The sequence below is a fragment of the Eucyclogobius newberryi genome, unplaced genomic scaffold (genome assembly GCF_026437365.1).
Source record: "Eucyclogobius newberryi isolate DKJ021-1_F unplaced genomic scaffold, fEucNew1.0.hap1 SCAF_26, whole genome shotgun sequence".
Lineage (NCBI taxonomy): Eukaryota > Metazoa > Chordata > Actinopteri > Gobiiformes > Gobiidae > Eucyclogobius > Eucyclogobius newberryi.
In genome coordinates this window covers 935744-963130 of record NW_027315901.1, presented here as the reverse complement: position 1 = coordinate 963130, position 27387 = coordinate 935744, and the positions used below count along the sequence as shown (strand labels likewise).

The 27387-nt window shown below is 56.5% G+C and overlaps 1 protein-coding gene across 3 annotated transcripts in view; it reads right to left on the bottom strand.

The window, feature by feature from the left end:
• Positions 1–27387, bottom strand: part of LOC140372574 (paxillin-like) — a 107198-nt gene that overhangs the window by 25990 nt on the left and 53821 nt on the right. For 2 of the 3 annotated variants that reach the window (XM_072459708.1, XM_072459709.1), the window contains exons 2-8: positions 22046–22176; positions 20122–20249; positions 17153–17286; positions 15169–15322; positions 14266–14446; positions 12926–13834; positions 9432–9695 (exon numbers count right to left, since the gene is read on the bottom strand). In XM_072459708.1, the coding sequence (XP_072315809.1) occupies positions 9432–9695; positions 12926–13834; positions 14266–14446; positions 15169–15322; positions 17153–17286; positions 20122–20249; positions 22046–22176 (1901 nt within the window). The remainder of the gene's footprint in view (positions 1–9431; positions 9696–12925; positions 13835–14265; positions 14447–15168; positions 15323–17152; positions 17287–20121; positions 20250–22045; positions 22177–27387) is intronic. The other variant, XM_072459710.1, reaches the window with a different exon arrangement.

Sequence of the window (27387 nt, the reverse complement as noted above, 5' to 3'; positions counted from 1 at the left end):
CTCTCTCTCCCTCTCTCTGCTCCTCCCTCTCTCTCTGCTCCTCTCTCTCCCTCTCTCTGCTCCTCCCTCTTTCTCTGCTGCTCCCTCTTTCTCTGCTCCTCCCTCTCTCTCTGCTCCTCTCTCTCCCTCTCTCTGCTCCTCCCTCTCTCTCTGCTCCTCTCTCTCCCTCTCTCTGCTCCTCCCTCTCTCTCTGCTCCTCCCTCTCTCTCTGCTCCTCTCTCTCTCCCTCTCTGCTCCTCCCTCTCTCTCTGCTCCTCTCTCTCTCTCTGCTCCTCCCTCTCTCTCTGCTCCTCTCTCTCCCTCTCTCTGCTCCTCCCTCTCTCTCTGCTCCTCCCTCTCTCTCTGCTCCTCTCTCTCTCTGCTCCTCCCTCTCTCTCTGCTCCTCCCTCTCTCTCTGCTCTCTCCCTCTCTCTGATCCTCCCTCTCTCTCTGCTCCTCCCTCTCTCTCTGCTCCTCTCTCTCCCTCTCTCTGATCCTCCCTCTCTCTCTGCTCCTCCCTCTCTCTCTGCTCCTCCCTTTCTCTCTGCTCCTCCCTCTTTCTCTGCTCCTCCCTCTCTCTCTGCTCCTCTCTCTCCCTCTCTCTGCTCCTCCCTCTCTCTCTGCTCCTCTCTCTCCCTCTCTCTGCTCCTCCCTCTCTCTCTGCTCCTCCCTCTCTCTCTCTCCCTCTCTCTGCTCCTCCCTCTCTCTCTACTCCTCCCTCTCTCTCTGCTCCTCCCTCTCTCTCTGCTCCTCTCTCCCTCTCTCTGCTCCTCCCTCTCTCTCTGCTCCTCCCTCTCTCTCTGCTCCTCTCTCTCTCCCTCTCTCTGCTCCTCCCTCTCTCTCTGCTCCTCCCTCTCTCTCTGCTCCTCCCTCTTTCTCTGCTCCTCCCTCTCTCTCTGCTCCTCCCTCTTTCTCTGCTCCTCCCTCTTTCTCTGCTCCTCCCTCTCTCTCTGCTCCTCCCTCTCCCTCTCTCTGCTCCTCCCTCTCTCTCTGCTCCTCCCTCTTTCTCTGCTCCTCCCTCTTTCTCTGCTCCTCCCTCTCTCTCTCTGCTCCTCCCTTTCTCTGCTCCTCTCTCTCCCTCTCTCTGCTCCTCCCTCTCTCTCTGCTCCTCCCTCTCTCTCTGCTCCTCTCTCTCTCTCTGCTCCTCTCTCTCCCTCTCTCTGCTCCTCCCTCTCTCTCTGCTCCTCCCTCTCTCTCTGCTCCTCTCTCTCTCTCTGCTCCTCTCTCTCCCTCTCTCTGCTCCTCCCTCTTTCTCTGCTCCTCCCTTTCTCTTTGCTCCTCCCTCTTTCTCTGCTCCTCCCTCTCTCTCTGCTCCTCTCTCTCCCTGCTCCTCCCTCTCTCTCTGCTCCTCCCTCTCTCCCTCTCTCTGCTCCTCCCTCTCTCTCTGCTCCTCTCTCTCCCTCTCTCTGATCCTCCCTCTCTCTGCTCCTCCCTCTCTCTCTGCTCCTCCCTTTCTCTCTGCTCCTCCCTCTTTCTCTGCTCCTCCCTCTCTCTCTGCTCCTCTCTCTCCCTCTCTCTGCTCCTCCCTCTCTCTCTGCTCCTCTCTCTCCCTCTCTCTGCTCCTCCCCCTCTCTCTGCTCCTCCCTCTCTCTCTGCTCCTCTCTCTCTCCCTCTCTCTGCTCCTCCCTCTCTCTCTGCTCCTCCCTCTCTCTCTCCTCCTCTCTCTCTCTGCTCCTCCCTCTCTCTCTGCTCCTCCCTCTCTCTCTGCTCCTCTCTCTCCCTCTCTCTGCTCCTCCCTCTCTCTCTGCTCCTCTCTCTCCCTCTCTCTGATCCTCCCTCTCTCTCTGCTCCTCCCTCTCTCTCTGCTCCTCCCTCTTTCTCTGCTCCTCCCTCTCTCTCTGCTCCTCTCTCTCCCTCTCTCTGCTCCTCTCTCTCCCTCTCTCTGCTCCTCCCTCTCTCTCTGCTCCTCCCTCTCTCTCTCTCCCTCTCTCTGCTCCTCCCTCTCTCTCTACTCCTCCCTCTCTCTCTGCTCCTCCCTCTCTCTCTGCTCCTCTCTCCCTCTCTCTGCTCCTCCCTCTCTCTCTGCTCCTCCCTCTCTCTCTGCTCCTCTCTCTCTCCCTCTCTCTGCTCCTCCCTCTCTCTCTGCTCCTCCCTCTCTCTCTGCTCCTCCCTCTTTCTCTGCTCCTCCCTCTCTCTCTGCTCCTCCCTCTTTCTCTGCTCCTCCCTCTCTCTCTGCTCCTCCCTCTTTCTCTGCTCCTCCCTCTCTCTCTGCTCCTCCCTCTCCCTCTCTCTGCTCCTCCCTCTCTCTCTGCTCCTCCCTCTTTCTCTGCTCCTCCCTCTCTCTCTGCTCCTCCCTCTTTCTCTGCTCCTCCCTCTCTCTCTGCTCCTCCCTCTTTCTCTGCTCCTCCCTCTCTCTCTGCTCCTCCCTCTCCCTCTCTCTGCTCCTCCCTCTCTCTCTGCTCCTCCCTCTTTCTCTGCTCCTCCCTCTTTCTCTGCTCCTCCCTCTCTCTCTCTGCTCCTCCCTTTCTCTGCTCCTCTCTCTCCCTCTCTCTGCTCCTCCCTCTCTCTCTGCTCCTCCCTCTCTCTCTGCTCCTCTCTCTCTCTCTGCTCCTCTCTCTCCCTCTCTCTGCTCCTCCCTCTCTCTCTGCTCCTCCCTCTCTCTCTGCTCCTCTCTCTCTCTCTGCTCCTCTCTCTCCCTCTCTCTGCTCCTCCCTCTTTCTCTGCTCCTCCCTTTCTCTCTGCTCCTCCCTCTTTCTCTGCTCCTCCCTCTCTCTCTGCTCCTCCCTCTCTCCCTCTCTCTGCTCCTCCCTCTCTCTCTGCTCCTCTCTCTCCCTCTCTCTGATCCTCCCTCTCTCTGCTCCTCCCTCTCTCTCTGCTCCTCCCTTTCTCTCTGCTCCTCCCTCTTTCTCTGCTCCTCCCTCTCTCTCTGCTCCTCTCTCTCCCTCTCTCTGCTCCTCCCTCTCTCTCTGCTCCTCTCTCTCCCTCTCTCTGCTCCTCCCCCTCTCTCTGCTCTCTCTCCCTCTCTCTGCTCCTCCCTCTCTCTCTGCTCCTCCCTCTCTCTCTCCTCCTCTCTCTCTCTGCTCCTCCCTCTCTCTCTGCTCCTCCCTCTCTCTCTGCTCCTCTCTCTCCCTCTCTCTGATCCTCCCTCTCTCTCTGCTCCTCCCTCTCCCTCTCTCTGATCCTCCCTCTCTCTCTGCTCCTCCCTCTCTCTCTGCTCCTCCCTTTCTCTCTGCTCCTCCCTCTTTCTCTGCTCCTCCCTCTCTCTCTCTGCTCCTCCCTCTCTCTCTGCTCCTCCTTCTCTCTCTGCTCCTCTCTCCCTCTCTCTGCTCCTCCCTCTCTCTCTGCTCCTCCCTCTCTCTCTGCTCCTCTCTCTCTCCCTCTCTCTGCTCCTCCCTCTCTCTCTGCTCCTCCCTCTCTCTCTGCTCCTCCCTCGCTCTCTGCTCCTCCCTCTCCCTCTCTCTGATCCCCCCTCTCTCTCTGCTCCTCCCTCTCTCTCTGCTCCTCCCTTTCTCTCTGCTCCTCCCTCTTTCTCTGCTCCTCCCTCTCTCTCTGCTCCTCTCTCTCCCTCTCTCTGCTCCTCCCTCTCTCTCTGCTCCTCTCTCTCCCTCTCTCTGCTCCTCCCTCTCTCTCTGCTCCTCTCTCCCTCTCTCTGCTCCTCCCTCTCTCTCTGCTCCTCTCTCTCTCCCTCTCTCTGCTCCTCCCTCTCTCTCTGCTCCTCCCTCTCTCTCTGCTCCTCCCTCTCTCTTTGCTCCTCTCTCTCCCTCTCTCTGATCCTCCCTCTCTCTCTGCTCCTCCCTCTCTCTCTGCTCCTCCCTTTCTCTCTGCTCCTCCCTCTTTCTCTGCTCCTCCCCCTCTCTCTGCTCCTCCCTCTCTCTCTGCTCCTCTCTCTCCCTCTCTCTGCTCCTCCCTCTCTCTCTGCTCCTCCCTCTCTCTCTGCTCCTCTCTCTCCCTCTCTCTGCTCCTCCCTCTCTCTCTGCTCCTCCCTCTCTCTCTGCTCCTCTCTCTCTCCCTCTCTCTGCTCCTCCCTCTCTCTCTGCTCCTCCCTCTCTCTCTCCTCCTCTCTCTCTCTGCTCCTCCCTCTCTCTCTGCTCCTCCCTCTCTCTCTGCTCCTCTCTCTCCCTCTCTCTGATCCTCCCTCTCTCTCTGCTCCTCCCTCTTTCTCTGCTCCTCCCTCTCTCTCTGCTCCTCCCTCTCTCTCTGCTCCTCTCTCTCCCTCTCTCTGATCCTCCCTCTCTCTGCTCCTCCCTCTCTCTCTGCTCCTCCCTTTCTCTCTGCTCCTCCCTCTTTCTCTGCTCCTCCCTCTCTCTCTGCTCCTCTCTCTCCCTCTCTCTGCTCCTCCCTCTCTCTCTGCTCCTCTCTCTCCCTCTCTCTGCTCCTCCCCCTCTCTCTGCTCTCTCTCCCTCTCTCTGCTCCTCCCTCTCTCTCTGCTCCTCCCTCTCTCTCTCCTCCTCTCTCTCTCTGCTCCTCCCTCTCTCTCTGCTCCTCCCTCTCTCTCTGCTCCTCTCTCTCCCTCTCTCTGATCCTCCCTCTCTCTCTGCTCCTCCCTCTCCCTCTCTCTGATCCTCCCTCTCTCTCTGCTCCTCCCTCTCTCTCTGCTCCTCCCTTTCTCTCTGCTCCTCCCTCTTTCTCTGCTCCTCCCTCTCTCTCTCTGCTCCTCCCTCTCTCTCTGCTCCTCCTTCTCTCTCTGCTCCTCTCTCCCTCTCTCTGCTCCTCCCTCTCTCTCTGCTCCTCCCTCTCTCTCTGCTCCTCTCTCTCTCCCTCTCTCTGCTCCTCCCTCTCTCTCTGCTCCTCCCTCTCTCTCTGCTCCTCCCTCGCTCTCTGCTCCTCCCTCTCCCTCTCTCTGATCCCCCCTCTCTCTCTGCTCCTCCCTCTCTCTCTGCTCCTCCCTTTCTCTCTGCTCCTCCCTCTTTCTCTGCTCCTCCCTCTCTCTCTGCTCCTCTCTCTCCCTCTCTCTGCTCCTCCCTCTCTCTCTGCTCCTCTCTCTCCCTCTCTCTGCTCCTCCCTCTCTCTCTGCTCCTCTCTCCCTCTCTCTGCTCCTCCCTCTCTCTCTGCTCCTCTCTCTCTCCCTCTCTCTGCTCCTCCCTCTCTCTCTGCTCCTCCCTCTCTCTTTGCTCCTCTCTCTCCCTCTCTCTGATCCTCCCTCTCTCTCTGCTCCTCCCTCTCTCTCTGCTCCTCCCTTTCTCTCTGCTCCTCCCTCTTTCTCTGCTCCTCCCCCTCTCTCTGCTCCTCCCTCTCTCTCTGCTCCTCTCTCTCCCTCTCTCTGCTCCTCCCTCTCTCTCTGCTCCTCCCTCTCTCTCTGCTCCTCTCTCTCCCTCTCTCTGCTCCTCCCTCTCTCTCTGCTCCTCCCTCTCTCTCTGCTCCTCTCTCTCTCCCTCTCTCTGCTCCTCCCTCTCTCTCTGCTCCTCCCTCTCTCTCTCCTCCTCTCTCTCTCTGCTCCTCCCTCTCTCTCTGCTCCTCCCTCTCTCTCTGCTCCTCTCTCTCCCTCTCTCTGATCCTCCCTCTCTCTCTGCTCCTCCCTCTTTCTCTGCTCCTCCCTCTCTCTCTGCTCCTCTCTCTCCCTCTCTCTGCTCCCCCCTCTCTCTCTGCTCCTCTCTCTCCCTCTCTCTGCTCCTCCCTCTCTCTCTGCTCCTCCTTCTCTCTCTGCTCCTCTCTCTCTCCCTCTCTCTGCTCCTCCCTCTCTCTCTGCTCCTCCCTCTCTCTCTGCTCCTCTCTCCCTCTCTCTGCTCCTCCCTCTCTCTCTGCTCTTCCCTCTCTCTCTGCTCCTCTCTCTCTCCCTCTCTCTGCTCCTCCCTCTCTCTCTGCTCCTCCCTCTCTCTCTGCTCCTCCCTCTCTCTTTGCTCCTCTCTCTCCCTCTCTCTGATCCTCCCTCTCTCTCTGCTCCTCCCTCTCTCTCTGCTCCTCTCTCTCTCCCTCTCTCTGCTCCTCCCTCTCTCTCTGCTCCTCCCTTTCTCTCTGCTCCTCCCTCTCTCTCTGCTCCTCTCTCTCTCTCCCTCTCTCTGATCCTCCCTCTCTCTCTGCTCCTCCCTCTCTCTCTGCTCCTCCCTTTCTCTCTGCTCCTCCATCTTTCTCTGCTCCTCCCTCTCTCTCTGCTCCTCTCTCTCCCTCTCTCTGCTCCTCCCTCTCTCTCTGCTCCTCTCTCTCCCTCTCTCTGCTCCTCCCTCTCTCTCTGCTCCTCTCTCTCCCTCTCTCTGATCCTCCCTCTCTCTCTGCTCCTCCCTCTCTCTCTGCTCCTCTCTCTCTCCCTCTCTCTGCTCCTCCCTCTTTCTCTGCTCCTCCCTCTCTCTCTGCTCCTCTCTCTCCCTCTCTCTGCTCCTCCCTCTCTCTCTGCTCCTCTCTCTCCCTCTCTCTGCTCCTCCCTCTCTCTCTGGTCCTCTCTCTCCCTCTCTCTGCTCCTCCCTCTCTCTCTGCTCCTCCCTCTCTCTCTGCTCCTCCCTCTCTCTGCTCCTCCCTCTCTCTCTGCTCCTCCCTCTCTCTCTGCTCCTCTCTCTCTCCCTCTCTCTGCTCCTCCCTCTCTCTCTGCTCCTCCCTCTCTCTCTGCTCCTCTCTCTCCCTCTCTCTGCTCCTCCCTCTCTCTCTGCTCCTCCCTCTCTCTCTGCTCCTCTCTCTCTGCTCCTCCCTCTCTCTACCTTGTCCACGCCCGGCTCCCTCTCTCTGCTCCTCTCTCTCTCCCTCTCTCTGCTCCTCCCTCTCTCTCTCTGCTCCTCCCTCTCTCTCTGCTCCTCCCTCTCTCTCTGCTCCTCTCTCTCCCTCTCTCTGCTCCTCCCTCTCTCTCTGCTCCTCCCTCTCTCTCTGCTCCTCTCTCTCTCCCTCTCTCTGCTCCTCCCTCTCCCTCTGCTCCTCCCTCTCTCTCTGCTCCTCTCTCTCCCTCTCTCTGCTCCTCCCTCTCTCTCTGCTCCTCCCTCTCTCTCTGCTCCTCCCTCTCTCTCTGCTCCTCCCTCTCTCTCTGCTCCTCTCTCTCCCTCTCTCTGCTCCTCCCTCTCTCTCTGCTCCTCCCTCTCTCCCTCTCTCTGCTCCTCCCTCTCTCTCTGCTCCTCCCTCTCTCCCTCTCTCTGCTCCTCCCTCTCTCTCTGCTCCTCCCTCTCTCTCTGCTCCTCTCTCTCCCTCTCTCTGCTCCTCCCTCTCTCTCTGCTCCTCCCTCTCTCTCTGCTCCTCCCTCTCTCTCTGCTCCTCCCTCTCTCTCTGCTCCTCTCTCTCTCCCTCTCTCTGCTCCTCCCTCTCTCTCTGCTCCTCTCTCCCCCTCTCTCTGCTCCTCCCTCTCTCTCTGCTCCTCCCTCTCTCTCTGCTCCTCCCTCTCTCTCTGCTCCTCCCTTTCTCTCTGCTCCTCCCTCTTTCTCTGCTCCTCCCCCTCTCTCTGCTCCTCCCTCTCTCTCTGCTCCTCTCTCTCCCTCTCTCTGCTCCTCCCTCTCTCTCTGCTCCTCCCTCTCTCTCTGCTCCTCTCTCTCCCTCTCTCTGCTCCTCCCTCTCTCTCTGCTCCTCCCTCTCTCTCTGCTCCTCTCTCTCTCCCTCTCTCTGCTCCTCCCTCTCTCTCTGCTCCTCCCTCTCTCTCTCCTCCTCTCTCTCTCTGCTCCTCCCTCTCTCTCTGCTCCTCCCTCTCTCTCTGCTCCTCTCTCTCCCTCTCTCTGATCCTCCCTCTCTCTCTGCTCCTCCCTCTTTCTCTGCTCCTCCCTCTCTCTCTGCTCCTCTCTCTCCCTCTCTCTGCTCCCCCCTCTCTCTCTGCTCCTCTCTCTCCCTCTCTCTGCTCCTCCCTCTCTCTCTGCTCCTCCTTCTCTCTCTGCTCCTCTCTCTCTCCCTCTCTCTGCTCCTCCCTCTCTCTCTGCTCCTCCCTCTCTCTCTGCTCCTCTCTCCCTCTCTCTGCTCCTCCCTCTCTCTCTGCTCTTCCCTCTCTCTCTGCTCCTCTCTCTCTCCCTCTCTCTGCTCCTCCCTCTCTCTCTGCTCCTCCCTCTCTCTCTGCTCCTCCCTCTCTCTTTGCTCCTCTCTCTCCCTCTCTCTGATCCTCCCTCTCTCTCTGCTCCTCCCTCTCTCTCTGCTCCTCTCTCTCTCCCTCTCTCTGCTCCTCCCTCTCTCTCTGCTCCTCCCTTTCTCTCTGCTCCTCCCTCTCTCTCTGCTCCTCTCTCTCTCTCCCTCTCTCTGATCCTCCCTCTCTCTCTGCTCCTCCCTCTCTCTCTGCTCCTCCCTTTCTCTCTGCTCCTCCATCTTTCTCTGCTCCTCCCTCTCTCTCTGCTCCTCTCTCTCCCTCTCTCTGCTCCTCCCTCTCTCTCTGCTCCTCTCTCTCCCTCTCTCTGCTCCTCCCTCTCTCTCTGCTCCTCTCTCTCCCTCTCTCTGATCCTCCCTCTCTCTCTGCTCCTCCCTCTCTCTCTGCTCCTCTCTCTCTCCCTCTCTCTGCTCCTCCCTCTTTCTCTGCTCCTCCCTCTCTCTCTGCTCCTCTCTCTCCCTCTCTCTGCTCCTCCCTCTCTCTCTGCTCCTCTCTCTCCCTCTCTCTGCTCCTCCCTCTCTCTCTGGTCCTCTCTCTCCCTCTCTCTGCTCCTCCCTCTCTCTCTGCTCCTCCCTCTCTCTCTGCTCCTCCCTCTCTCTCTGCTCCTCTCTCTCCCTCTCTCTGCTCCTCCCTCTCTCTCTGCTCCTCCCTCTCTCTCTGCTCCTCTCTCTCTCCCTCTCTCTGCTCCTCCCTCTCTCTCTGCTCCTCCCTCTCTCTCTGCTCCTCTCTCTCCCTCTCTCTGCTCCTCCCTCTCTCTCTGCTCCTCTCTCTCTGCTCCTCCCTCTCTCTACCTTGTCCACGCCCGGCTCCCTCTCTCTGCTCCTCTCTCTCTCCCTCTCTCTGCTCCTCCCTCTCTCTCTCTGCTCCTCCCTCTCTCTCTGCTCCTCCCTCTCTCTCTGCTCCTCTCTCTCCCTCTCTCTGCTCCTCCCTCTCTCTCTGCTCCTCCCTCTCTCTCTGCTCCTCTCTCTCTCCCTCTCTCTGCTCCTCCCTCTCCCTCTGCTCCTCCCTCTCTCTCTGCTCCTCTCTCTCCCTCTCTCTGCTCCTCCCTCTCTCTCTGCTCCTCCCTCTCTCTCTGCTCCTCCCTCTCTCTCTGCTCCTCCCTCTCTCTCTGCTCCTCTCTCTCCCTCTCTCTGCTCCTCCCTCTCTCTCTGCTCCTCCCTCTCTCCCTCTCTCTGCTCCTCCCTCTCTCTCTGCTCCTCCCTCTCTCCCTCTCTCTGCTCCTCCCTCTCTCTCTGCTCCTCCCTCTCTCTCTGCTCCTCTCTCTCCCTCTCTCTGCTCCTCCCTCTCTCTCTGCTCCTCCCTCTCTCTCTGCTCCTCCCTCTCTCTCTGCTCCTCCCTCTCTCTCTGCTCCTCTCTCTCTCCCTCTCTCTGCTCCTCCCTCTCTCTCTGCTCCTCTCTCCCCCTCTCTCTGCTCCTCCCTCTCTCTCTGCTCCTCCCTCTCTCTCTGCTCCTCCCTCTCTCTCTGCTCCTCTCTCCCCCTCTCTCTGCTCCTCCCTCTCTCTCTGCTCCTCCCTCTCTCTCTGCTCCTCCCTCTCTCTACCTTGTCCACGCCCGGCTCCCTCTCTCTGCTCCTCTGGGGGTTGGACATGACGATGACTCCTTCTGTGAGCCAGTCGTCGCTCTGTGGTTTCCTGCGGCGCTGGACACGCCCGATGCCCAGTTTGCCCTGCAGCTCCTCGATCAGTCGGTCCTGAGAGTTGGACTTGTTCACCAGAATCGGAGCCATTTTCCTCCGCAGCAGCGCCTCACGGGACATCGGGTGAACGTTAGATGTCTCTTTGGTTCTGCGGATCACCGACTTCAGCTGCACCCGAGGGGGAGGTGAGGAGGAGGAGGTGAGGAGGAGGAGGTGAGGAGGAGGTGAGGGAGGGAGGGGAGGAGGAGGACGTGAGGAGGGAGGTGAGGAGGAGGAGGTGAGGAGGAGGTGAGGAGGTGAGGGAGGGAGGGGAGGAGGAGGACGTGAGGAGGGAGGTGAGGAGGAGGAGGTGAGGAGGTGAGGGAGGGAGGGGAGGAGGAGGACGTGAGGAGGGAGGTGAGGAGGAGGAGGTGAGGGAGGGGAGGAGGAGGACGTGAGGAGGGAGGAGAGGAGGAGGAGGTGAGGGAGGTGAGGAGGAGGTGAAAAGGGGGAGGAGTGAGGATGGTTAGGGAAGACAAAGGTGAGCAGGTTAAAGTTGAGTGTGAAGGGGGAGGAGTTAGGTGAGAGGTGAGCAACAAACACCAGTCCAGTCCAGTCCAGTCCAGTCCAGTCCAGTCCAATCCAGTCCAATCCAGTCCAATCCAGTCCAGTCCAGTCCAATCCAGTCCAATCCAGTCCAGTCCAGTCCAATCCAGTCCAATCCAGTCCAGTCCAGTCCAGTCCAATCCAGTCCAGTCCAATCCAGTCCAGTCCAGTCCAGTCCAATCCAGTCCAGTCCAGTCCAGTCCAGTCCAGTCCAGTCCAATCCAGTCCAGTCCAGTCCAATCCAGTCCAGTCCAGTCCAGTCCAGTCCAATCCAGTCCAATCCAGTCCAATCCAGTCCAGTCCAGTCCAATCCAGTCCAGTCCAGTCCAGTCCAATCCAGTCCAGTCCAGTCCAATCCAGTCCAGTCCAGTCCAATCCAGTCCAGTCCAATCCAGTCCAGTCCAGTCCAGTCCAATCCAGTCCAGTCCAGTCCAATCCAGTCCAGTCCAGTCCAATCCAGTCCAGTCCAGTCCAGTCCAGTCCAATCCAGTCCAGTCCTTCATCAGTTCAAAGCCAAACAAAAGGACAGTCCAGACACGACACCAGATGCATTTGTTCAAACAGTTTTTCCATCGTAAAAGAAAACTGAATTCTGCCGTCTGAACACACACAGAGTGAGACATCTGGACACACACAGAGTGAGACATCTGGACACACACAGAGTGAGACATCTGGACACACAGAGTGAGACATCTGGACACACAGAGTGAGACATCTGGACACACGCAGAGTGAGACATCTGGACACACACAGAGTGAGACATCTGAACACACGCAGAGTGAGACATCTGGACACACAGAGTGAGACATCTGGACACACACAGAGTGAGACATCTGGACACACACAGAGTGAGACATCTGGACACACACAGAGTGAGACATCTGGACACACAGAGTGAGACATCTGGACACACAGAGTGAGACATCTGGACACACACAGAGTGAGACATCTGGACACACACAGAGTGAGACATCTGGACACACAGAGTGAGACATCTGGACACACAGAGTGAGACATCTGGACACACACAGAGTGAGACATCTGGACACACACAGAGTGAGACATCTGGACACACAGAGTGAGACATCTGGACACACAGAGTGAGACATCTGGACACACGCAGAGTGAGACATCTGGACACACGCAGAGTGAGACATCTGGACACACACAGAGTGAGACATCTGGACACACACAGAGTGAGACATCTGGACACACACAGAGTGAGACATCTGGACACACACAGAGTGAGACATCTGGACACACAGAGTGAGACATCTGGACACACAGAGTGAGACATCTGGACACGCAGAGTGAGACATCTGGACACACGCAGAGTGAGACATCTGGACACACGCAGAGTGAGACATCTGGACACACGCAGAGTGAGACATCTGTCACTGAACCCGTCAGTGTCAGTTTTATTTTACGATGGAACTTGGACGACAGAATCTCCAGAAAAATCTACAGACAAAATGAAAGCCACGCCCCCTGCAGAGGAGACACGCCCCCTGCAGAGGAGACACGCCCCCTGCAGAGGAGACACGCCCCCTGCAGAGGAGACACGCCCCTTGCAGAGGAGACACACCCCCTGCAGAGGAGACACACCCCCTGCGGAGGAGACACGCCCCCTGCAGAGGAGACACGCCCCCTGCAGAGGAGACACGCCCCTTGCAGAGGAGACACGCCCCTTGCAGAGGAGACACACCCCCTGCAGAGGAGACACACCCCCTGCGGAGGAGACACGCCCCCTGCAGAGGAGACACGCCCCCTGCGGAGGAAACACGCCCCCTGCGGAGGAGACACGCCCCCTGCAGAGGAGACACACCCCCTGCAGAGGAGACACACCCCCTGCAGAGGAGACACGCCCCCTGCGGAGGAGACACGCCCCCTGCGGAGGAGACACGCCCCCTGCGGAGGAGACACACGCCCTGCAGAGGAGACACGCCCCCTGCAGAGGAGACACGCCCCCTGCAGAGGAGACACGCCCCCTGCAGAGGAGACACGCCCCTTGCAGAGGAGACACACCCCCTGCAGAGGAGATACGCCCCCTGCAGAGGAGACACGCCCCCTGCAGATGAGACACGCCCCCTGCGGAGGAGACACGCCCCCTGCGGAGGAGACACGCCCCCTGCTGGTCACACACGTGCACCAAACATCTGAGCAGAGGAGACACGCCCCCTGCAGAGGAGACACACGCCCTGCAGAGGAGACACGCCCCTTGCAGAGGAGACACACGCCCTGCAGAGGAGACACGCCCCCTGCAGAGGAGACACACCCCCTTCAGAGGAGACACGCTGGTCACACACGTGCACCACTTGAATTCAGAAACATGGGTGGAGTTTTACCCACGACTAAATGTCCCTTTGAGCTCTATGTTCTCATAGCTCTATGTTCACACAGCTCTATGTTCACACAGCTCTATGTTCACACAGCTCTATGTTCTCATAGCTCTATGTTCACACAGCTCTATGTTCACACAGCTCTATGTTCTCATAGCTCTATGTTCTCACAGCTCTATGTTCACACAGCTCTATGTTCTCATAGCTCTATGTTCTCATAGCTCTATGTTCTCACAGCTCTATGTTCACACAGCTCTATGTTCTCACAGCTCTATGTTCTCACAGCTCTATGTTCACACAGCTCTATGTTCTCATAGCTCTATGTTCACACAGCTCTATGTTCTCATAGCTCTATGTTCACACAGCTCTATGTTCACACAGCTCTATGTTCCCACAGCTCTATGTTCTTCTGAATTCAGACCGTTGCAGTCACATGCTCCAGGCTCGTTTGGCCATTTGCTCTCGGAGTCGTACTTGCCCCGAGGCAGACAGACGCTCGACGGTGGACGGCGGCTGTGACGGCAGGTCCAGCAGGTCCAGCGAGACGTCGGGCGTGTCGGGGCACGGCGATGGGGTTGGACACTCGTCAAACCAGCTGCCCTCCGTCATGGGCGTGCCGTCCCGGCTAAGGCACGGGTAAACATCGTCCTCCTCGTCCCAGCGCCCGTCCTCTTCCCCGGACATCGCCCCCGCCTGGTCGCAGCACAGCAGTTTGTCCAGGGCGTCGTCCAGCAGCGGCTCGTGGCACGGCCAGGTCAGGTCCGCCACATTGACCGCTTTGGGCGCGGCAACGGGTGACGATCGAGGGCTCGGGACGGAGAACGTTTTCCGGACGACGATGGGCGTGTTTTTAGGCGTGTCGCTCCTCCGCACCGGGCTGGACAAACGCGGGCAGGTCGCTGTGGCGTTTCTGAAGTCGAGGGCGGGGCTGGAGATGTTCGGGAGCGTGAGCGGGCTGGACACTCGGGGCAGGGACAGCAGTGGGACTGGGATGGGGCTGGCACGGTCCGGACTGGCACTGCTCAGCGGCTGAGCGAGCGGGCTGGACATGAGCGGCATCGGCACTGGACTGAACCTGGACTCTTTCAGGACCGGACTGGGCGACTTTGAGACAGAAACTGGACTCAATGCTGGACTCTGGGTCTGGACCGGGCTTGGGCTCTGGACTCGGGCTGGACTCGTTTCGTCGCCGTGGAGACGTTTTGTCTGGATGGAGGAGCAGCTGTCTTCATCGATGTGCAGCTCAAGGGAGAGAGGGGGCGGGGAGGGCGGGGCAAACGGGTCTGACGGAGTGTTCTGATTGGCTGTGACAGGTGTGGGGGCGTAGACAGGTGCAGGGACAGGCTCCTCCTCCTCCTGGTTCACTGATGACTCAGAGCCGGACTGAAGAGTGAAAACATGAAGACAAACCAAGGACAGAAGGTGAAAGAAAGAGTAAAGACAGAAACATGGACTCAGGAAAAGGAAATGAAAAAGAGTGATAAATGTGAGGATCAGCTCCGCCTGAAGAGACTCGCCACAGGAAGAGACTCGCCACAGGAAGAGACTCGCCACAGGAAGAGACTCGCCACAGGAAGAGACTCGCCACAGGAAGAGACTCGCCACAGGAAGAGACTCGCCACAGGAAGAGACTCGCCACAGGAAGAGACTCGCCACAGGAAGAGACTCGCCACAGGAAGAGACTCGCCACAGGAAGAGACTCGCCACAGGAAGAGACTCGCCACAGGAAGAGACTCGCCACAGGAAGAGACTCGCCACAGGAAGAGGAACGTTCCAGAATAGAATCCAGAGCTGTTTAAAGGAGAAGGACTCACGTTACTCTGGACCTTGAAGTCCGACAGCGATGCCATGAGTTCATCCAGCTCTCGAGTCGCAGAAGAAGCCGACATCCGAGTCTGAGAAGAGAGCTCCAGAGACAGGGCAGACGGCTCAGGTGAAGGGTCAGAAGGGTCAGAAGGGTCAGAAGGATCCTCAGTGACCACCAGAGGAGCAGGGCTGGACAGGGAGAGGAACGTGTGTAAGACGTTTGTCTTAAAGCAAAGAAAACTGAAGGGAAATGTTTATGATCTGAAAAAAGGCACAAAGCTTTGTTAAAGCTGTAGGTCCCTGAGCGCCGAGCCGCCCTCTGACCCGCTGACCCTCTGACCCACTGACCCTCTGACCCGCTGACCCTCTGACCCTCTGACCCGCTGACCCTCTGACCCGCTGACCCTCTGACCCTCTGACCCGCTGACCCTCTGACCCGCTGACCCTCTGACCCTCTGACCCGCTGACCCTCTGACCCGCTGACCCTCTGACCCGCTGACCCTCTGACCCTCTGACCCGCTGACCCTCTGACCCTCTGACCCGCTGACCCTCTGACCCACTGACCCACTGACCCTCTGACCCTCTGACCCTCTGACCCACTGACCCTCTGACCCACTGACCCGCTGACCCTCTGACCCACTGACCCACTGACCCTCTGACCCGCTGACCCTCTGACCCACTGACCCACTGACCCTCTGACCCACTGACCCACTGACCCTCTGACCCACTGACCCGCTGACCCTCTGACCCTCTGACCCACTGACCCGCTGACCCTCTGACCCTCTGACCCACTGACCCACTGACCCTCTGACCCACTGACCCTCTGACCCTCTGACCCTCTGACCCACTGACCCACTGACCCTCTGACCCACTGACCCTCTGACCCTCTAACCCTCTGACCTCGTTCATACCTGGGCGGGTGCACAGTGCTCTCCAGTTGGTCCAGAAGTCTCTCCACACTCAGCCCTTCTGCCCCTCGTGTTGCAGCTCTTCTGGGCTTCTCCACCACGTTCTCCTGGGCCTGGTGGAGGATGGAGGTGGAGGGCAGAGGTGGAGCTGCTTCTTCTACAGGAGAAAGACACAGCCGCAGCAACAATCAACCAATCAGAGACCTTTAAAAGTCCATCAACAAAATGAATGTTAAATTCTGTCCTGTTTCCAAATGTTTGGTGGGAACATGAGAGCGTCCTCCAGGGGACGCTGTCCTCAGACACATGAGAGCATCCTCCAGGGGGCGCTGTCCTCAGACACATGAGAGCGTCCTCCAGGGGACGCTGTCCTCAGACACATGAGAGCGTCCTCCAGGGGACGCTGTCCTCAGACACATGAGAGCGTCCTCCAGGGGACGCTGTCCTCAGACACATGAGAGCGTCCTCCAGGGGACGCTGTCCTCAGACACATGAGAGCATCCTCCAGGGGGCGCTGTCCTCAGACACATGAGAGCGTCCTCCAGGGGACGCTGTCCTCAGACACATGAGAGCGTCCTCCAGGGGACGCTGTCCTCAGACACATGAGAGCGTCCTCCAGGGGACGCTGTCCTCAGACACATGTGAGCGTCCTCCAGGGACAGTGCCCCCTGGAGGATGCTCACATGTGTCTGCGGGTGAACGAGGCTCTGCGGGTGAACGAGGCTCTGCGGGTGAACGAGGCTCGGCAGGTGAACCAGGCTCTGCGGGTGAACGAGGCTCTGCGGGTGAACGAGGCTCTGCGGGTGAACGAGGCTCGGCAGGTGAACGAGGCTCTGCGGGTGAACGAGGCTCTGCGGGTGAACGAGGCTCGGCAGGTGAACGAGGCTCTGCGGGTGAACGAGGCTCTGCGGGTGAACGAGGCTCTGCAGGTGAACGAGGCTCTGCGGGTGAACGAGGCTCTGCAGGTGAACGAGGCTCTGCGGGTGAACGAGGCTCTGCGGGTGAACGAGGCTCTGCAGGTGAACGAGGCTCTGCGGGTGAACGAGGCTCTGCGGGTGAACGAGGCTCTGCGGGTGAACCAGGCTCTGTAGGTGAACGAGGCTCTGCAGGTGAACGAGGCTCTGTAGGTGAACCAGGCTCTGCAGGTGAACGAGGCTCTGTAGGTGAACCAGGCTCTGTAGGTGAACGAGGCTCTGCAGGTGAACCAGGCTCTGTAGGTGAACGTGGCTCTGTAGGTGAACGAGGCTCTGCAGGTGAACCAGGCTCTGCAGGTGAACGAGGCTCTGCAGGTGAACGAGGCTCTGCAGGTGAACGAGGCTCTGCAGGTGAACCAGGCTCTGTAGGTGAACCAGGCTCTGTAGGTGAACCAGGCTCTGTAGGTGAACCAGGCTCTGTAGGTGAACCAGGCTCTGTAGGTGAACCAGGCTCTGTAGGTGAACCAGGCTCTGTAGGTGAACGAGGCTCTGCAGGTGAGCGAGGCTCTGCAGGTGAACCAGGCTCTGTAGGTGAACCAGGCTCTGCAGGTGAACCAGGCTCTGCAGGTGAACCAGGCTCTGTAGGTGAACCAGGCTCTGTAGGTGAACCAGGCTCTGCAGGTGAACCAGGCTCTGTAGGTGAACCAGGCTCTGTAGGTGAACCAGGCTCTGTAGGTGAACCAGGCTCTGTAGGTGAACCAGGCTCTGTAGGTGAGCGGTAGGTGAGCTCTATGATTGATATGTGGCAGGACTAATCGGCAGGCCACGCCACGAGGAAATAAAACTCAGATTTGGGGCAAAAAAATCGTCCATTCAACCTTGAACACACTTTATGACACTCAGAAATGTTGAGCCACAATAGCTTTTACTTTCATCTACAAACATATGACTCTTTAACACTAATTACACTTCTGTGAAGCTGAGATACAATTATGAGGCTGTAAGAAAGTACATTTCACTCCTTTGAAAAAGAATAACAATAGATTTGATGTGTTTAGTTGGACATTACTGACCCTCGGTGGCGAAGGCCGGCGTGCTGTGGTCAACCGTGTTCAGCTCCAGCAGAAGTCGGTCCAGCTCTGACAGGTTTGAGCCCAGAGACGTCATGGCAACGGGAGAGTCCGAAGGCTTGAGTTTGATCGGGAAACTGCATGTACAGGAAGAAGAGACATAAGAGGGACATGAGAGGAATATGAGAGGAACATGAGAGGAACATGAGAGACATGAGAGGAACATGAGAGACATGAGAGAGATATGAGGAACATGAGAGAGACATGAGAGGAACATGAGAGGGACATGACAGAGACATGAGAGAGACATGAGAGGGACATGAGAGGGACATGAGAGGAACATGAGAGAGACATGAGAGAAACATGAGAGGGACATGAGAGGAACATGAGAGACATGAGAGAGACATGAGAGACATGAGAGAGACATGAGAGGAACATGAGAGACATGAGAGAGACATGAGAGAGACATGAGGAACATGAGAGGAACATGAGAGAGACATGAGAGGAACATGAGAGAGACATGAGAGACATGAGAGAGACATGAGAGACATGAGAGAGACATGAGAGGAACATGAGAGAGACATGAGAGGAACATGAGAGACATGAGAGGAACATGAGAGACATGAGAGAGACATGAGAGACATGAGAGGAACATGAGAGACATGAGAGAGACATGAGAGACATGAGAGAGACATGAGGAACATGAGAGAGACATGAGAGGAACATGAGAGGAACATGAGAGAGACATGAGAGGAACATGAGAGAGACATGAGAGAGACATGAGAGAGACATGAGAGGAACATGAGAGGAACATGAGAGAGGACATGAGAGGGACATGAGAGGGACATGAGAGAGACATGAGAGGAACATGAGAGGAACATGAGAGGAACATGAGAGAGACATGAGAGGAACATGAGAGAGAACATGAGAGAGACATGAGAGGAACATGAGAGAGAACATGAGAGGAACATGAGAGGAACATGAGAGAGACATGAGAGGAACATGAGAGAGACATGAGAGAGACATGAGAGAGAACATGAGAGAGACATGAGAGGAACATGAGAGGAACATGAGAGAGACATGAGAGGAACATGAGAGGAACATGAGGAACATGAGAGAGACATGAGAGGAACATGAGAGGAACATGAGAGAGACATGAGAGGAACATGAGAGAGACATGAGAGAGAACATGAGAGAGACATGAGAGGAACATGAGAGGAACATGAGAGAGACATGAGAGGAACATGAGAGAGACATGAGAGGAACATGAGAGAGACATGAGAGGAACATGAGAGAGACATGAGAGAGAACATGAGAGAGACATGAGAGGAACATGAGAGGAACATGAGAGAGACATGAGAGGAACATGAGAGAGACATGAGAGGAACATGAGAGAGACATGAGAGGAACATGAGAGGAACATGAGAGAGACATGAGAGGAACATGAGAGGAACATGAGAGGAACATGAGAGGAACATGAGAGGAACATGAGGAACATGAGAGAGACATGAGAGGGACATGAGAGAGACATGAGAGGAACATGAGAGAGACATGAGAGGAACATGAGAGAAACATGAGAGAAACATGAGAGAAACATGAGAGGAACATGAGAGGAACATGAGAGAGACATGAGAGTGACATGAGAGGAACATGAGAGAGACATGAGAGGGACATGAGAGGAACATGAGAAAGACATGAGAGAGACATGAGAGAGACATGAGAGGAACATGAGAGACATGAGAGAGACATGAAAGGAACATGAGAGGAACATGAGGAACATGAGAGAGACATGAGAGTGACATGAGAGGAACATGAGAGAGACATGAGAGTGACATGAGAGGAACATGAGAGAGACATGAGAGGGACATGAGAGGAACATGAGAAAGACATGAGAGAGACATGAGAGAGACATGAGAGGAACATGAGAGAGACATGAGAGAGACATGAGAGGAACATGAAAGAGACATGAGAGGAACATGAGAGGAACATGAGAGGAACATGAGAGTGACATGAAAGGAACATGAGAGGAACATGAGAGAGACATGAGAGAGACATGAGAGGAACATGAGAGAGACATGAGAGGAACATGAGAGAGACATGAGAGGAACATGAGAGAGACATGAGAGGAACATGAGAGGAACATGAGAGGAACATGAGAGGAACATGAGAGAGACATGAGAGGAACATGAGAGGAACATGAGAGAGACATGAGAGAGAACATGAGAGAGACATGAGAGGGACATGAGAGGGACATGAGAGGAACATGAGAGAGACATGAGAGGAACATGAGAGGAACATGAGAGGAACATGAGAGAGACATGAGAGGAACATGAGAGAGACATGAGAGAGACATGAGAGGAACATGAAAGAGACATGAAAGAGACATGAGAGGAACATGAGAGAGAACATGAGAGAGACATGAGAGGGACATGAGAGGGACATGAGAGGAACATGAGAGGAACATGAGAGAGACATGAGAGAGACATGAGAGAGACATGAGAGAGACATGAGAGGAACATGAGAGAGACATGAGAGGAACATGAGAGGAACATGAGAGGAACATGAGAGAAACATGAGAGAGACATGAGAGAGACATGAGAGAGACATGAGAGAGACATGAGAGAGACATGAGAGAAACATGAGAGAGACATGAGAGGGACATGAGAGGAACATGAGAAAGACATGAGAGAGACATGAGAGAGACATGAGAGGAACATGAGAGACATGAGAGAGACATGAGAGGAACATGAGAGAGACATGAGAGAGACATGAGAGGAACATGAGAGAGACATGAGAGAGAAATGAGAGAGACATGAGAGAGACACGAGAGGGACATGAAAGAGATATGAGCGAGACATGAGAGAGACATGAAAGACATGAGAGACATGAGGGAGACATGAGAGAGACATGAGAGACATGAGAGAGACATGAGAGACATGAGAGATATGGACAGAGACAAGAGGAGCACTGACCTGTAGATGTGCTCGTCCTCTGCTGCTGCCTCTGAAGGGCTGCCGGGTTTGGAGCCGGGTTTGGAGCCGGGTTTGGAGCCGGGTTTGGAGCCGGGTTTGGAGCCTGGTCTCAGGACTGGGTCTGGAGACTGAACAGTTTCACAGTTGGAAAGTTTTCTTTTTCTTTTTCTTCTCTATCTTTTAACAAACAAAACGACACAAATGAACACATGTTGATACTTAGTAAATTAAAGTAAATCAGTAGTCCCATGTATTTGTTTTAGAGCTGTCCATGGCTGTGTGTGTCTCACCTGTACGGGCATGTCTCACCTGTATGGGCGTGTCTCACCTGTATGGGCGTGTCTCACCTTTATGTGTGTGTCTCACCTGTATGGGCGTGTCTCACCTTTATGTGTGTGTCTCACCTGTATGGGCGTGTCTCACCTGTACGGGCGTGTCTCACCTGTAAGGGGGTGTCTCACCTGTATGGGCGTGTCTCACCTTTATGTGTGTGTCTCACCTGTATGGGCGTGCCTCACCTGTATGTGTCTGTCTCACCTGCATGGGCGTGTTTCACCTGTATGGGCGTGTCTTACCTGTATGGGCGTGCCTCACCTGTATGTGTCTGTCTCACCTGCATGGGCGTGTTTCACCTGTATGGGCGTGTCTTACCTGTATGGGCGTGCCTCACCTGTATGTGTCTGTCTCACCTGCATGGGCGTGTTTCACCTGTATGGGCGTGTCTTACCTGTATGGGCGTGTTTCACCTGTATGGGCGTGTCTTACCTGTATGGGCGTGCCTCACCTGTATGTGTCTGTCTCACCTGCATGGGCGTGTTTCACCTGTATGGGCGTGTCTTACCTGTATGGGCGTGCCTCACCTGTATGTGTCTGTCTCACCTGCATGGGCGTGTTTCACCTGTATGGGCGTGTCTCACCTGTATGGGCGTGTCTCACCTGTATGTGCGCGTCTCACCTGTATCTGCGTGTTTCACCTTTATGGGCGTGTCTCATCTGTATGTGTGTGTCTCACCTGTACGTGTGTGTCTCACCTGTACGGGTGTGTCTCACCTGTATGGGCGTGTCTCACCTGTATGGGCGTGTTTCACCTGTATGGGTGTGTCTCACCTGTATGGGTGTGTCTCACTTGTACGGGCGTGTCTCACCTGTATGGGCGTGTTTCACCTGTATGGGCGTGTCTCATCTGTATGTGTGTGTCTTACCTGTATGGGCGTGTCTCACCTATATGGGCGTGTCTCATCTGTATGTGTGTGTCTCACCTGTATGTGTGTGTCTCACTTGTACGTGTGTGTCTCACCTGTATGGGCGTGTCTCACTTGTATGTGTGTGTCTCACTTGTACGTGTGTGTCTCACCTGTATGGGCGTGTCTCACCTGTATGTGTGTGTCTCACTTGTACGTGTGTTTCTCACTTGTACGGGCGTGTCTCACCTGTATGGGCGTGTCTCACCTGTATGTGTGTGTCTCACTTGTACGTGTGTGTCTCACCTGTATGGGCGTGTCTCACCTGTATGTGTGTGTCTCACTTGTACGTGTGTGTCTCACTTGTACGGGCGTGTCTCACCTGTATGGGCGTGTCTCACCTGTATGTGTGTGTCTCACTTGTACGTGTGTGTCTCACCTGTATGGGCGTGTCTCACCTGTATGTGTGTGTCTCACTTGTACGTGTGTGTCTCACTTGTACGTGTGTGTCTCACCTGTATGGGCGTGTCTCACCTGTATGTGTGTGTCTCACTTGTACGTGTGTGTCTCACTTGTACGGGCGTGTCTCACCTGTATGGGCGTGTCTCACCTGTATGTGTGTGTCTCACTTGTACGTGTGTGTCTCACCTGTATGGGCGTGTCTCACCTGTATGTGTGTGTCTCACTTGTACGTGTGTGTCTCACTTGTACGTGTGTGTCTCACCTGTATGGGCGTGTCTCACCTGTATGTGTGTGTCTCCGTTCACCTGGTCCTGTTCAGAGCCGGACAGAGGGATAGAGTGGTTCTGGGACAGAAACACGGGTGCTTTGCAGACGCGGTGAGTGGACGACTCCAGGTCCTCCAGCAGAGCGTCTGCGCAGACACAGCAGGGTTTACATTAGAGGACGTAATGAGGACAGAGCTAGAGCCAAGTACAACACTCAACCCCGCCTCTGTGTGGAGTGGCCCCGCCTCTGTGTGGAGTGGCCCCGCCTCTGTGTCAAGTGGCCCCGCCTCTGTGTGGAGTGGCCCCGCCTCTGTGTGAAGTGGCCCCGACTCTGTGTCAAGTGGCCCCGCCTTTGTGTGGAGTGGGCTCCGGCTTCTCACCAACTACAAGCCCAGAGCCCCCCCTTCTGCAGAGGACATAAAACTGGCCCAACAACTCAACTGTTTCTACTGTAGATTTGGCAGCCCCTCCCCACTGTGGCCACCTCTGCCGACCCGACCCGGCCCCCCTCCGACCCCGCCCCTCTCACAGTTCAGGAACAGGAAGTAAACAGACTATTCTGCAAATACAACCCTCTAAAAGCTGCTGGACCAGACGGTGTCACTCCGGCCACCTTAAGATACTGTGCAGGCGAGCTGGCCCCTGTCTTCACTGGCATTTCTAACACCTCCTGGAGTCATGCCATGTCCCAACTTCAAGTCGTCCATCATTGTCCCTGTCCCTGTCCCCAAGAAGCCCCGGATCACTGGACTTAATGACCACAGACCTGTGGTGCTGACGTCTGTAGTCATGAAGTCATTTCAGCGCCTGGTCCTCCCCCTCAAGTCCCTCACCTGCTGGATCCCTGCTGGACCCCTGCTGGACCCCCTGCTGGACTACCTGCTGGACCCCCTGCTGGACCCCCTGCTGGACTACCTGCTGGACCTCCTGCTGGACCCCATGCTGGACACCATGCTGGACACCCTGCAGGACCCCCTGCTGGACTACCTGCTGGACCTCCTGCTGGACCCCATGCTGGACCCCCTGCTGGACTACCTGCTGGACCTCCTGCTGGACCCCATGCTGGACACCATGCTGGACACCCTGCAGGACCCCCTGCTGGACTACCTGCTGGACCTCCTGCTGGACCCCATGCTGGACACCCTGCAGGACACCCTGCTTTTCTCCCTGTGACAAACTGCTGCACCTCCAGCCACGACTCCATAAAACTGATCAAGTTTGTGGACGACACCACCCTCATCGCCATGACGATACCTCCCTCATCACCATGACGATACCTCCCTCATCACCATGACGATACCTCCCTCATCACCATGACGATACCTCCCTCATCGCCATGACGATACCTCCCTCATCACCATGACGATACCTCCCTCATCACCATGACGACACCACCCTCATCGCCATGACGATACCTCCCTCATCACCATGACGATACCTCCCTCATCGCCATGACGACACCTCCCTCATCGCCATGACGATACCTCCCTCATCACCATGACGACACCTCCCTCATCGCCATGACGGCACCACCCTCATCGCCATGACGACACCTCCCTCATCGCCATGACGACACCACCCTCATCACCATGACGACACCACCCTCATCACCAAGACGACACCACCCTCATCACCATGACGACACCACCCTCATCACCATGACGACACCACCCTCATCACCATGACGACACCACCCTCATCACCATGACCACACCACCCTCATCACCATGACCACACCACCCTCATCACCATGACGACACCACCCTCATCACCATGACGACACCACCCTCATCACCATGACACCACCCTCATCACCATGACGACACCACCCTCATCACCAAGACGACACCACCCTCATCACCATGACGACACCTCCCTCATCACCATGACGACACCACCCTCATCACCACGACGACACCTCCCTCATCACCATGACGACACCTCCCTCATCACCATGACGACACCTCCCTCATCACCATGACGACACCACCCTCATCACCATGACGACACCTCATCATCACCATGACGACACCACCCTCATCACCATGACGACACCACCCTCATCACCATGACGACACCTCCCTCATCACCATGACGACACCTCCCTCATCACCATGACGACACCACCCTCATCACCATGACGACACCACCCTCATCACCATGACGACACCTCCCTCATCACCATGACGACACCACCCTCATCACCATGACGACACCACCCTCATCACCATGACGACACCACCCTCATCACCAAGACGACACCACCCTCATCACCATGACGACACCACCCTCATCACCATGACGACACCTCCCTCATCACCATGACGACACCACCCTCATCACCAAGACGACACCACCCTCATCACCATGACGACACCACCCTCATCACCATGACGACACCTCCCTCATCACCATGACGACACCACCCTCATCACCACGACGACACCTCCCTCATCACCACGACGACACCTCCCTCATCACCACGACGACACCACCCTCATCACCATGACGACACCACCCTCATCACCATGACGACACCACCCTCATCACCATGACGACACCTCCCTCATCACCATGACGACACCTCCCTCATCACCATGACGACACCACCCTCATCACCATGACGACACCACCCTCATCACCATGACGACACCACCCTCATCACCATGACGACACCTCCTTCATCACCAAGACGACATCACCCTCATCACCATGACACCTCCCTCATCACCATGACGACACCACCCTCATCACCATGACGACACCTCCCTCATCACCATGACGACACCTCCCTCATCACCATGACGACACCACCCTCATCACCATGACGACACCTCCCTCATCACCATGACGACACCTCCCTCATCACCATGACGACACCACCCTCATCACCATGACGACACCACCCTCATCACCATGACACCACCCTCATCACCAAGACGACACCTCCCTCATCACCATGACGACACCACCCTCATCACCATGACGACACCACCCTCATCACCATGACGACACCTCCCTCATCACCATGACGACACCACCCTCATCACCATGACGACACCTCCCTCATCACCATGACGACACCACCTTCATCACCATGACGACACCACCCTCATCACAATGACGACACCTCCCTCATCACCATGACGACACCACCCTCATCACCATGACGACACCACCCTCATCACCATGACGACACCTCCCTCATCACCATGACGACACCACCCTCATCACCATGACGACACCACCCTCATCACCATGACGACACCTCCCTCATCACCATGACGACACCACCCTCATCACCATGACGACACCTCCCTCATCACCATGACGACACCTCCCTCATCGCCATGACGACACCACCCTCATCGCCATGACGACACCACCCTCATCGCCATGACGACACCACCCTCATCGCCATGACGACACCACCCTCATTGCCATGACGACACCTCCCTCATCACCATGACGACACCACCCTCATCACCATGACGACACCACCCTCATCACCATGACGACACCTCCCTCATCACCATGACGACACCACCCTCATCACCATGACGACACCTCCCTCATCACCATGACGACACCACCCTCATCACCATGACGACACCACCCTCATCACCATGACACCACCCTCATCACCAAGACGACACCTCCCTCATCACCATGACGACACCACCCTCATCACCATGACGACACCACCCTCATCACCATGACGACACCTCCCTCATCACCATGACGACACCACCCTCATCACCATGACGACACCTCCCTCATCGCCATGACGACACCACCCTCATCACCATGACGACACCACCCTCATCACCATGACGACACCACCCTCATCACCATGACGACACCACCCTCATCACCATGACGACACCACCCTCATCACCATGACGACACCTCATCATCACCATGACGACACCACCCTCATCACCATGACGACACCACCCTCATCACCATGACACCACCCTCATCACCAAGACGACACCTCCCTCATCACCATGACGACACCACCCTCATCACCATGACGACACCACCCTCATCACCATGACGACACCTGCCTCATCACCATGACGACACCACCCTCATCACCATGACGACACCTCCCTCATCACCATGACGACACCACCTTCATCACCATGACGACACCACCCTCATCACAATGACGACACCTCCCTCATCACCATGACGACACCACCCTCATCACCATGACGACACCACCCTCATCACCATGACGACACCACCCTCATCACCATGACGACACCTCCCTCATCACCATGACGACACCACCCTCATCACCATGACGACACCACCCTCATCACCATGACGACACCTCCCTCATCACCATGACGACACCACCCTCATCACCATGACGACACCTCCCTCATCGCCATGACGACACCTCCCTCATCGCCATGACGACACCACCCTCATCGCCATGACGACACCACCCTCATCGCCATGACGACACCACCCTCATCACCATGACGACACCTCCCTCATCACCATGACGACACCTCCTTCATCACCAAGACGACATCACCCTCATCACCATGACACCTCCCTCATCACCATGACGACACCACCCTCATCACCATGACGACACCTCCCTCATCACAATGACGACACCACCCTCATCACCATGACGACACCTCCCTCATCGCCATGACGACACCTCCCTCATCGCCATGACGACACCACCCTCATCGCCATGACGACACCTCCCTCATCACCATGACGACACCACCCTCATCACCATGACGACACCTCCTTCATCACCAAGACGACATCACCCTCATCACCATGACACCTCCCTCATCACCATGACGACACCACCCTCATCACCATGACGACACCTCCCTCATCACCATGACGACACCTCCCTCATCACCATGACGACACCACCCTCATCACCATGACGACACCTCCCTCATCACCATGACGACACCTCCCTCATCACCATGACGACACCACCCTCATCACCATGACACCACCCTCATCACCATGACGACACCTCCCTCATCGCCATGACGACACCACCCTCATCGCCATGACGACACCTCCCTCATCACCATGACGACACCTCCCTCATCACCATGACGACACCACCCTCATCACCATGACACCACCCTCATCACCATGACACCACCCTCATCACCAAGACGACACCTCCCTCATCACCATGACGACACCACCCTCATCACCATGACGACACCACCCTCATCACCATGACGACACCTCCCTCATCACCATGACGACACCACCCTCATCACCATGACGACACCTCCCTCATCACCATGACGACACCACCTTCATCACCATGACGACACCACCCTCATCACAATGAC